Source organism: Podarcis melisellensis (genome assembly GCF_964234715.1).
Source record: "Podarcis melisellensis genome assembly, chromosome: 2".
Taxonomy (NCBI): Eukaryota; Metazoa; Chordata; class Lepidosauria; order Squamata; family Lacertidae; genus Podarcis; species Podarcis melisellensis.
The window spans coordinates 29,091,172-29,103,211 of record NC_138529.1 but is presented as its reverse complement, the minus strand read 5'-3'; the positions used below and the strand labels follow the sequence as shown (position 1 = coordinate 29,103,211).

The 12,040-nt window shown below is 47.3% G+C and overlaps 1 protein-coding gene across 1 annotated transcript; it reads left to right on the top strand.

The window, feature by feature from the left end:
* The first annotated feature begins 210 nt into the window (after positions 1-210).
* Positions 211-11,097, top strand: CBX2 (chromobox 2). Its single transcript, XM_081899812.1, has 5 exons — positions 211-483; positions 615-658; positions 1,924-1,989; positions 7,321-7,390; positions 8,196-11,097. The coding sequence occupies exons 1-5, from the start codon at positions 412-414 to the stop codon at positions 9,570-9,572; spliced, it is 1,629 nt and encodes a 542-aa protein (XP_081755938.1). The 5' UTR covers positions 211-411; the 3' UTR covers positions 9,573-11,097.
* The last annotated feature ends 943 nt before the right edge of the window (positions 11,098-12,040 follow it).

The following is a 12,040-nucleotide window of genomic DNA, read 5'->3' as shown; positions in this document are numbered from 1 at the left end:
CCGATCCCCAGAGGAGGGATAGGAAAACGCCGCGTGAGACAATAGCGCCGGCCGCTTGGCTCCTTCCCTCCGCCAGAAGCAGCTTTGGCCCCGCCTTCCCCGCTCCTCATTGGCTCGCTGGGAATTTGGGGAGCCCCTGAGCTGGGCGTGGGGAGGCGGAGCCCGCTGCGCGCGCGTTGCATTGTGTGCGCCAAGGAGCCAAGGCGAGCGGGCAGTGAGGCGCTGGCGGCGGAGGGAAGCGCGCGCGCGTGCCCTGCTAGTCGAGGGAGGACGGCGGAGAAGCAGCAGCAGCAGCGCGCGCTCCCGGGGCCTCCCTCGCCTTGTTGTACTCGGCACAACGCTGGCTCCGCTACGAGCAAAGCAGCGGAGGGGGAGAAGCAGGCGGCAGCCCGAGCCCAGCCAGCCGGCGCCATGGAGGAGCTGAGCAGCGTGGGAGAGCAGGTCTTCGCCGCCGAGTGCATCCTCAGCAAGCGGCTCCGCAAGGTGGGCAGGCGGGCGGGCGGGCGGGCGAGGGAGCGGGCAAGCCGGCGGGGAGCAGCAGCAGCCGCCTCCTCAGCGTCGCCTCCGGCTCTAACCCGCGCCTTCTTTTCTTCCTTTCTCTCTCTCCTCCGCAGGGCAAGCTGGAGTATTTGGTGAAGTGGAGAGGCTGGTCTTCCAAGTGAGTCCGGACAATGAAGGCAGCAGCTGAGCGCCAGCCAGCCGTTGAGCTGAAGGGGGTCCAGGGGCGGGGCTTGAGCGCGGGGAGATGCTGGGCCCAGGCGACCCCTGAGTTTGGGGCGGGGGGGGGAACAAGGCGGGGAGGGGGGCGCAGAGAGCGAGAGGAAGAAGCGGGGCTCCGAGGCGCTTGCCCCACACCACCCCCGGGTCGGCGCTTCCAGACGCTTGGAAGTTACTTTAGTTTTTTGTTGTTTCCCCCCTGCGAGGCTCCAGCTTTCCTACCCCACAATCGGGGAGGTGGGTGGGAGGGCATCGTTTCCTCCTGCTGGACTTTCTTTTGTTTACCCATAATTGGTGCCTTAGCTTCTCTCTGTCTCCAGCACCTCCTTGATTTTGTTCACTTCTTCTCTCCCTGTGTTAACTCTGCCAAATTAATCCACGGCCAGATGCCATGGGTCGCCTTCACTACCCCTTTTTGTAAGGGGGGGGGGGTTGGAACCGGAGGAGAGGATCTGAGGGAGCTGTTAGGATTCCCCAGGCTCCAGCAGAGAAGCTGCAACTGTTTCCCATGTTGTCTATGGATTCTCTTCTGAAACCTGAGATATCAACTGATGCATGTGGTGTGTTCTCCCTCCCCCCCCCCCACTTCATAGGCTGGGGAGAGGGGTTGTCAACCTAAGAGGCAACCATCTCTGTTTACTCCTCCTGCCAGCTGCGCCTGCAAACCAGGCTTCCCCCCGCCCCACCCCCGTTTGCTTTCATCCTTTTCTTGCTTGACTTCTCATTTTACTCCCTTAGCACATACATGTGTGTGTGTTCTCAAGTTATTCATAATCCACCTGAGGTTTCCCCTTTGCCAAGCCAATACTCCTTTTTTCTGCTCTCCTCTCCTTTCCATTATGGAAATTGAAGCTACCCTGTCATGTGCTGCTAAATTCTCACCCCACTTAACGACCCACAGTTCAAAAAAAAAAAAATTCTCACCTTCCCAATCAATTATTTTTTCAATTCACTCTAAGAGCATAGCCACGTTCAGTTTTAAATCTGCCAGTGTGATGGTTGTGTATGGCTAGGGCTGTAGCATTTCTGAGGGTTATTGTAATGAAACGGTACTTCTAGACTCTAGGGTGTGGTATCTTTGATAAAATGGGCATGCTCTATCTCAAAAGTTAAAAAATAAAAAAAACAGTAGACATTTGCCTGCTATTAACTACCTGTTTTATAAAAAGAAGGTTGTGTTTACTGTGACTGGTTACTTTTTTCCAGGCATAACAGCTGGGAACCCGAAGAGAATATTCTTGATCCCAGGCTGCTCCTGGCCTTTCAGAAGAAGTGAGTAAGCCACAAACTGAGAGGCAGGGAGGGAGGGAAGGAGGGTTCCTCTAGGCTGCCCAGCTGGGATTATGGAAACAGAATACAGAGTAGACCATTGTGTATTCATTGTTCCCCCTAAATTGCAGTACTCAAGACAGCCTTTCCTTGGTACCTAAATATAAAGTGTTTTAATGCCCTGGTGTGTTTAGTGGTCTCGGTAGACTCAAAAAGTCACGTCTTGTTGTGGGAGGGATGTTTGCAAACAATGCTTAAATCTGTAGCTTGCTTTTCCTGCTTCTGTCCTGCATGTATTAGGCTACAATGTAGGCTTCATTTGAAAGTCTCTCTCCCACTTGCTGTGCTGCGTAAACAACACACATATGTAAGTAGCATGAGAGGGCAGCGCCATGCAAAAAAAAGTCCTTAAACTTGATGGCTTGTAAAGTATTTGTATGTTTCAGCTCCAGTCTGCTGCTAGTGGGACGCATTGTATGTCCAAACTCACAGAAGAGAAACTTTAGAAGCAAAATAGGTTACCTTTTGGCAGTAGTAGTGCAGTCTCAAATTGCTGGCACTCTCCTTCCAAATGCCTTATAGTAGCCACTTTTTTCTGTTTGTTTTATAGGATAGCAAATAATAATAATTAATAATTACAATTAAATTAATCCCAACCTAAAATTAGAAAAGATGTCTGACAAAATACTGGAAACAATTTCTACTAACTGTTAAGAAAATATTGTAACCCCCTTACCTTGCTCAAAAGTCTCCAACTTGAGGTGTTCTGTGTTGTTCTTGGGTTTTCGGTTTGTAGTTGTAGAATTAAGAATGCCTAAAACTTACGATAGTCAAATCTGAAGCAGACTGCAAAGAGTTCCTGAAGGAATTCTCCATACATGAGTGATTGGGTAACAGAACAGAAGGCAAACTTTGTTTATTCATTTGGACAGGCTTAAGTCCAAGGTCTTTATATTAGGGCAGACTGTCTTAACCATCGGGGCAAATGGTGAGGAAATTCACGTAGCTGCTGCATGGTTTCTGCCTTAGTCTTTGGTAGTGGGAGTCGGGGACCTAACATAGTATTTGCCCTCCTTCACTCTGCAGTAACAACAAACAGTTTTGACTAGCCAACCACCTCTAGCCACAGAAATATTTGCAGCTCTGTTTGGTAGCTTGAGCAGCTTTCAGAGTACATATGCTGAGTCCCAGCAGCTGTAGTGGCTCCGGTTCCACATGCATCCTTAAATATATATATGTCTGTGGCTTGAGGCTAAGCAGCTCTCCTGGTCCCCTACCCTGTTCTAGCAACACCTGCTGAAATTTCTTTTTTCACCATAACTGATCAAGGTGCTGGTGCCTGTTTCTCTTTTTCACCTGTTCATCCTACCCATGCAAGTAGTATCCATGGAGCCTCTCTGGTTGCATTTAGTAAAAATGAGAGGAGTTCTTGTTTCACCCCCAATGCACAACTGGAGAAAGTAACAGGGGCAGGGTGGGTAATAACTAAAATGATCTGTAGATTTGAGCTATTCTCTTGAAGACTATTCACCCCCACTGTTTAATCATCTGAATCAATATTACTAAGATAAGGGCATGATAGAGGTTTGAATGTCATGAGTAGCACGGAAATAATGAATGTCAAAGATGATTCGTTCTTAAAACGGAAATCATGAAGCTGATAGGCTGCAACTGTGAAAGGGGAGGGCTTTCATTGAATTTGTTGCCTTGTGGTGGTCTCTGCCCTGAATAGTTTTTTTTTTCCAAGTAGGTAGGTTCACAGAAGGTGGGTACTAGCAGTAAAATAACTTGAAATTGAATCTTTGTGTTCAGGGACAATGTGCTTTCAACCGTAAGGGTGTTGGTGGTGTGCCTTCCTTGTACCTTCCTTGTGGGTATCTGGTCTCTGTTGAAAGGAATAATCTTGACCTAAGAACTCTGATTCACCCCACTTTGTACGATTTTTGTGACCAGAAGATATAATTTGGGGTGGAGAATGTGTGGGTGTGAGTTTGCTAGAAACTGAAATGAAACAGCTAAAAGAAATACAGTGGTACCTCGGATTATATACGCTTCAGGTTACAGACTACGCTAACCCAGAAATAGTGCTTCAGGTTAAGAACTTTGCTTCAGGATGAGAACAGAAATCATGCTCTGGCGGCACGGCAACAGCAGGAGGCCCCTTAGCTAAAGTGGTGCTTCAGGTTAAGAACAGTTTCAGGTTAAGTACGGACCTCTGGAACGAATTAAGTACTTAACCCCGAGGTACCACTAATAGTAGTGCATTGGTCACTGAGGGTGCAATCCTGTGCTAGAGTTAACACTGGCTTAAGGGGCTTTAAGATTTGTCAGAAGCCCTTTCTATACCTCCCAGCACAGCACAGCCATTCCGTCAGCAAAAGGAACAGATGGAGCAGCCGAAATAGGATGGGGGAGTCATGGGGGACAGATTCTATATCTCTTTCATCCATAGCTACACCCCCACTTGCAGAATGACATTACACAAGTGTTAAAACTGGTGCAGATAATTTCTCCTTCTGTTGATTTAAATGGGGAATAAAATAAAAATAGCCATAGGGTATGATGTATATGTTACTGTCCAATCACAGTGCACCTCCCTCAGATAATAAAAATCCAACACAGGATGAATATAACTTCTCTGGCTCCATGGGCATTGTTCAGAAGAGGCGACTCTGGCAATGGGAAGCTGTGAGGAAAGGGCACTCTGTGCATAAATGAAGCACTTTTCACAGAGCAGCCTGGTCTCAAAACACACACAGGAAGTTGAGCACATTGAGTGTCACAGGATAGAGCAAGCAAGTACCTGGTCGGCCAAACACACAACTCCACTCCCATGGCTGCTTGTACCTGGACAGAAAACCCCACACAGGTAAACAAAGGAAGCAGGAGTATGTGCTGTAATGTGTAGTTGCTACAACTGTTTCCCTTCTCTCTGTCCCACTACCCCTTTGCTAGAATGAACGCCGTGCTGTGTATTGGCTGAACTATCTTGCTCTAACACATTGCTGTCCCCCCACTACCAGAATAGGGAGAGGTGTCTCCTACACAAAGGGGAGACACTCGCCTTTTAAAATGAAGGCATGCCCTCTCTTGTCAGAGGCCAGGCATCCCACTCCAACCATTGCTACCACAGACAAGGTGCTTAAGTCGTTTTTGATCTTGAGCAGGGAAGGTCATAGCCTGGTTGCAGGAAGCATGGCAAACAGCCACTGTGTGCACAGTGTTCCGCTACAACTCCTGGTTTGGGGGAAGGAGGTAATATACTCCATCAATGCAGTCTCTCGCCTCCCTTCCCCACACCGGTCACATTGAGCATGAGCATTGGAAGAGCATCTGGGTGGCACCACTCACTACTGTGCATCCAGTAATAGGAACTATGTGCTGCAAATGCTACCCATTGCTTGTTTCTCTCAGTCTGCATCTCCCCTCGTTCCCTACAAGCTGTTTTCACAAAACCGGTGTGGACCATGTTCTGCATAAACCAGAAGGGAGGCCCAACTCATGACCAACAGCGGTGACTAAGCTGCACACAGCTGTTCCTTCGTAGCAGCCTTCCTCAACCTAGTGCCCTCCACCGTGGCTGGACTTCCACGTCCCAGACAGACAGCCCTGCTAGATGAGGCTGATGGGACTTGTAGTCCAGAACATCTGGAGGGCAACTGGTTTAGGAAGGCTGCTCTGTAGGGTTGTTGAAATGACTTGCTCCGGGCAGGTGCATTCTTCCTTGTAAGTTCCGTGGCAGCTATGCCAAGATCCCTGCAAGATCTTGTGCAAGTTCTCTTCCCTCTGCTTTGTTTATTGTGCTCCAAAACAATGGTTGTGAGGAGCCCACAGCCATGTGCTACAGACTGAGCCGCTGAAGCTGATGGATTTGGGGGCAAAGTTGCATTGCCTTGCGTTTTCTTGTGTGTGGTGACTCAGGATGGTGGTGTCCCTGTTGTGAGTCCATTGTCTCTGTGTGTGTGCAGCATGTAGGCATCAGCACAATCCCTGATTGGGTGGGCTGCGGTGTTTTTTCCAGGGCTACTCTAGGCATACTTGCCATTTTTCTTGCTGCTTTTTATTTATTGTTTTCTAGGTGTGTGTTTATTCATTCTTGGTCTGGGTACACATTGGATATGTTGACTATTCCATCAGTATAGTAGTGGCTTATCTCTGATCTCGGTTTATTACAACTATTGTGTTGCTCTGTTGGTGGAATAGAACCAAAAACCCAAATGTTTGGAGATATACGAAGACCACATATGTGAAAGGAAATAACATACACTTGATGTAGTAGATAATACGTGATGTAAGCTAAATACAAACAAATTACTTGCCATGTAAAGTTTCCACTCCATGGTGGTTCAGCTGTATTAATGTAAATATATGGTATATCATCAGGTTCTACCACATTCTCATGTGTATGCAGGGCGGGAGAGCTTTACAAAATAGCAGGCTTGTCTTGTGTTCTTATGGCAATGCTTCCCCACATTTCCTCTGGTTGGATAGTCATTGGTATTAATAATCAGTTGCTAGTGATTAGTGGGGAAATATTTCTCCAACTATAGAGTTTTGTGTGAGTCATCTCTTTTAAGGACAGCTTATTTTCCCTGCTGCTTTGTCACCTTCAGTTTTCATGTTCAGATTTCCATTTCTAGTGTTGCTTGTGTACTACAAAAGAAAGAAGTACAGTACATGCAAGTTTAATGCATTTTTAAAAAATACTTGTGCTTTGGCATTTACGTATTTCTCTTCAATGAAAAACTAATATCTCTGAAACCATAGTCATGTTTACATGTGTGTGTGTTGTGCATAAATGCACAAACTACTAAAAATTCATGTGTACAGAATGCAAATGGATAATATTAAATTGCTTGCACAATAGACCATCTCAAAACTTAAAAAGAATCAGTCTTATTTGTAAAACATCAGAATTTTTTCCTAAGAGAGCAACTCCAGAGAGAAGGAAAAAATGTGTTTTTGATCTCTTTGGAACAGTGCCATTAAACTTTTGAGATAACAAAAACAAAATATATCATCTACTTCTGCACACATATAACCAGGGAAAAGTAGCAAATAGCAGTAATGTACAGAGGGGTGGGTAGGGCAAATGTCTTTTACTGCTTAGTAACGAAGCAGGTCAATAAGCTAGGGATGGCAAAACACCAGCCATGGAATAATACAGAACCAGCCAGGGTCATCTGCATTGTCAAATGCTGGCATTTATTTGAAAAACGGACATACTTTCCTACATTTCTCAAAATGGTAAACCCATGGTCTTTATTCACCCATGGAATCTTCTGCGAGAAGAGAGTCTTTGAGAACTGCACTGTCATTTTGTTGTCTTTTCAGGGAGCATGAGAAGGAGGTGCAAAATCGGAAGAGGGGCAAACGACCTAGAGGCAGACCCAGGAAGAACGTTGTAAGTAATGGTGATTTCTGGGAGGAAGCTAGAAATGGATGTTTAGTGCAGCAGACTGTGGGGGGTGGGGTGGGGAGAGGACACATGCTTGCTTGCATAAAGACATAATTCACGTGCCTCTGTTAGAAAGTGTGTCTTGTGCCCTCTGTGGCTTTATCCCACAGCTGGTTGTGTGTGCCCGGTCCCCTGGAGTCTCCATGGGCAATCAGGAAACTAAATAATGCCTGTATCCAGAAACATTTCCTTTTTGAAGCCAGGGAAAGTGGAAATAGTTTCTGAGTTCTGAAAATTAAATAGTTGTCCAGGTAGCATATTGTTATTATTAGAATCTTACTTAAAAGTTTTATGTAAGGCTGCATGGTCTTAAGTATCGGCATGCCACAAGAGAGAACCAGATGGGGTTTTTTTGTAATAACAGGAAGTTACTAGGGCTTTTAAAATGTTTTGCAATAAAGTAGATCTCTCTGCTTTGATGGACTTTCCATGCAGCGGCCCTTCAAAAACCTTCACTGACAGTATTACAGTGGTACCTCGGGTTACATACACTTCAGGTTACAGACTCCACTAACCCAGAAATAGTACCTCGGGTTAAGAACTTTGCTTCAGGATGAGAACAGAAATTGCATGGCGGCAGCGGGAGGCCCCATTAGCTAAAGTGTTGCTTCAGGTTAAGAACAGTTTCAGGTTAAGAACGGACCTCCAGAATGAATTAAGTACTTAACCCGAGGTACCACTGTACTGAAGAAGCAGAACATGTTAATGTCGCTCCTACTCTTTGCATGTGTGTGTTACTTTGTTTTTAAAGGAACCGGAGGTGCCTGCAAAAAGCAAATCCAGCAGCTCTTCTTCCTCAAGCTCCTCCTCATCTTCCTCCTCCGATGAAGAGGATGAAAGTGACCTTGAGACAAAAAGAGGTCAGCGGAGCAGAGAGAGCCACCCAGTGCCTCAAAAGAAAGCTCAGATCCTGGTTGCCAAACCTGAGAATAAGGACCCTATTAGGAAGAAGCGTGGGCGGAAGCCTCTGCCTCCGGAGCAGAAGGCAGCGAAGAGGACTGTCAACCTGACAAAGGTGCTGAAAACAAACCAAAAGGAGATGGGAGGCGGGGGAGGAGCTCCCAAACTAATGAGCAAGATGCAGTCGCAACACAATGCTCAGAGTTCTGGCATTGCCATGCTTAAATCCCACATGAAGGAAGCCCAAGGTGCATTTGGTGGGTTTTGTTCCGGGGCTTCCTCCACTGACAACCTCTCCAGTATTGTGAAAAGCACCTCGTCGGGGAGCCCCAACTGCGGCATTAGCTGGCAGAGCTCCATCGTACATTATATGAGCAGGATGTCACAGAACCAGAACTCCGCAGATGCCTCTGCCGTGGGGAGACTGACACTCAAGTCAGCCATGTCCTGCAAGAGTGGCCTGGGGCTCGATTTAAAACTGAAAAACCAGAAAGCCGGCGGGGATCTGGAGTTGACCGTGCAAGGCTCCAAGGTGACAAAGAGGCCTGGCAGCAGCAGCAGCAGCGCGTTGGGGGAGCAGAAAACAGGGTACGGTGCTGGCGCCCAGAACTTGCACAATGGCAGCAAGCCCCCCGCCGGCTCAGCCAACAACCACCCAGCTTCCAACCAAGAGCTCAACCTCCAAGCTTTAAATCTGCAGAGTGTGAAAAATGGGATGAATTCCACAGGCAACCTTTCCCGCCATGCTTGTGGGACTGTGGCCAAGGGCACCGGCGGCAGCCTTGCTGTGAGCACAGGGGTGGGCAAGGGCAGTGCCGGGCCTGGCAGCGGCTCAAACGCAGGGGCAGCGTTGGCAGGCGCAGACCCTCGCAAAAGTGAGAAGCCGGCGCAACGAGCAGCTGTGGGCGAGAGGGATGCAGCCGCCAAAAGCGGCAAGCCTCCGTGTGCCCAGGAGGGGTGCCCCGCAGCAGAGAACCACAAGGCTTCGGCCCTCTCTGAGATGAGCACCGGAGAAGAGGAGACGAGCTCGGATTCAGACAGAGATTCTTCTTCTTTCCCCGGAGCAGGCCAGAACATGTCTGTCTCCGTCCAGACTAACCAGGACTGGAAGCCCACTCGCAGCCTCATCGAGCACGTCTTTGTCACAGACGTGACAGCTAACCTGATCACAGTGACTGTCAAGGAATCACCAACCAGTGTTGGCTTTTTTAATCTTAGACATTACTGAGCTTGGAGGCATGCAGGGGGGAAGATAGGTTTCCCTCCCACTCATCCTGTCTCATTGACTCTACCTGACTGTTGCCTTGGATGCCAGAAGGGGAAACAAAACCCAGCTGCTCCCACCCTTCATAAGCTATATGCTATGATGCAGTCACTCTGCATTGGGAGGCACTGTAGTGGTTGACCATGGTAGCTTCCGGCCTGTAGTTTTATCTATGGAAACTCCCTGAAGCATGCAGTGGGTTCATCTCGGGAGCCAAGTTGTTAACGCAGCTGCCAAAATATATGTGATGCGGTGGGGGACTCTCTTTCTCAAGAGGAATGGCTTTACTTTTGAAACCAGCCATTATAGAGGAGGGCAAAGGCTGGTAGCCCAGGTTTTGCTGTGCTTGGGGACTTCTTAGCTTTATGAGTTAGAAATGGCAGAGAGAAATGGAGATCTAGCCGCCTGGTAAGTTGGGAGAGCAAGCCTCCAGTACAATAACATTTGTGTTCTCCAAGGAAAACAAATTCCTCATTCCTTCCACCAAACTATCCACATTCAAACCTTGTCATTTCCTAGGACAGTGAAACCCAATCTAAACCCGAATGCGAATTTAGGAGGCTGCAAGAGAGCATATGAAACGAGAATGATGTTTACATTTCCTTAAGTCGATGCCTTGGATTTGGAAGCAAAAGGGGATGGTCTAGAAGTGGGCATTGCCCTCGGAGCTTTTGGGGCTGGGCCTGAGGGTGCTGCTTGCTGCGAGGCCAAACTGGCAGTGGGCTGCTTCAAAAGGCTCAGGTTGAACATTGGCCCCTGGAAGCCCCAGATCTATCTAGGAACCCTTGTGCTGCAGTGTACAGGAAATCATTCCAATAAAACAGTCTCTGAGGTCTGCTCACGACACCCTTTTTCACTTGCATGAAGCTGCTCAGAGTGGGGAATCCAGCCTCCTTTTCCTTATTAGCACCAGGGGTGTGTTTGAGGGATACTTTTTGCCCATCGCAAAAAAAATTACATGGGAAACACATGTGAATCATTGTTAAGAGTTTAGCTGTGCATTCATGTTTGATGACGCCATGGCCAGTTGTGGCTTCCAAACATGCTTATATGCAGAAAAAATCCATATGTGCACTGCTGATAATTGGTTATACAGGGGGAGTCTTTTAAAAGAGGCCCCGTGGAACATGTGTACTCTGTATCCACAGGGCATCTCTTAAAGGACTCACCCTGTATATATGTACGTGTGTATGCATATTTATATATTTTCCTCACAGAGAAAAAATAGAAGCAGAGTTCATTCAGTAGTACTCCATGTAGACATTTTGTAGTCCTGAGGTTTTGATGAGCGAGAATGTTGCTGATATCTGCCAATCAAATTTAACTGAGAGCATTTGGGCAACAGATCCTTAGGGTTTCTATTGGACCGATTTCTTCCTCCGCATTCTTGCTCACGAGCTTGATACAAAACATCCCATGCATATAACATTTGTATGGGGAGCTCAGCTTTCTTCTCCCTTACTGATGTTTTGGGCTGCATGTAGATCAGGCAGCCTTCACACACATGATGCAGAGTCAAAGTTCTCCTTGTGATTTGTAGTTACAGGAAGGGTTCATTGTGACATCACCCTTTCCTGCTTACCAGTGACTGAACCAGAGAGGTCAACATTTGTGTTGAGCCTGAACTTGCCTGAAGTCAAGATGTGACTCAGTTTGAGTCTGTTTTGCTTCTCCCAAAATAGATGTTTCCTATGGGTCGAACCTGTAATCCAGGTTTGCACTAGCACCGAGCAGCATGTTTATTTCTGTCAGAATTTGACTTGTCTCCCTTCTAGCTTGTCAGGACTTCAGCATACCCCAAGACCATAGCCTGCTCAGAGGGGGAAACGGATAGGAGCAGAGGATGTCTAGATCAAGGGTGGCTTGCCAGTGAGTTTTCTGTACCAAAGGTTTTCTGTACACCCAAAAAAAAAATCTAACTATTTGGCATTATTAATTTTTGTTAAGCAAATTAAAAACTGTTTTACTGGGGTGGTACCCACTGTGGTGCTGTGATGTTCCCACTGACATGCTATGGAAAGTCAGCCAGTCCTCCAAAAACTACCATATTTTTCGCTCTATAAGATGCACCTTTTCCTTCCTAAAAAGTAAGGGGGAATGTGTGTGTGTCTTAAGGAGCAAATGCAGGCTGCGCAGCTATCGCTGAAGCCAGAACAGCAAGAGGGATTGCTGCGCAGTGATCCCTCTTGCTTTTCTGGCTTCTGGAATTGCCGTGTGAAGCCTCTTCAGGGCAGCAGGAGCATTCCTCCCAATGCGCTGAAGAGGCTTTGTGTTGCTTTCGCTGAAGCCAGAACAGCAAGAGGGATTGCTGCGCAGCAATCCCTCTTGCTGTTCTGCCTTCTGGGATTCAGAATATTTTCTTTCTTGTTTTCCTCCTCCAAAAACTAGGTGTGTCTTATGGTCAGGTGCGTCTTATAGAGCGAAAAATACTG

What these genes read in the sequence shown, in the direction of transcription:
- CBX2 (XM_081899812.1), top strand. Translation starts at nt 412, where the DNA reads ATGGAGGAGCTGAGCAGCGTGGGAGAGCAGGTCTTCGCCGCCGAGTGC. An exon ending in TGGAGAGGCTGGTCTTCCAA is followed by an intron (nt 659 to 1,923) that starts GTGAGTCCGGAC and finishes ACTTTTTTCCAG; the next exon opens with GCATAACAGCTGGGAACCCG. An exon ending in GCAGACCCAGGAAGAACGTT is followed by an intron (nt 7,391 to 8,195) that starts GTAAGTAATGGT and finishes TTGTTTTTAAAG; the next exon opens with GAACCGGAGGTGCCTGCAAA.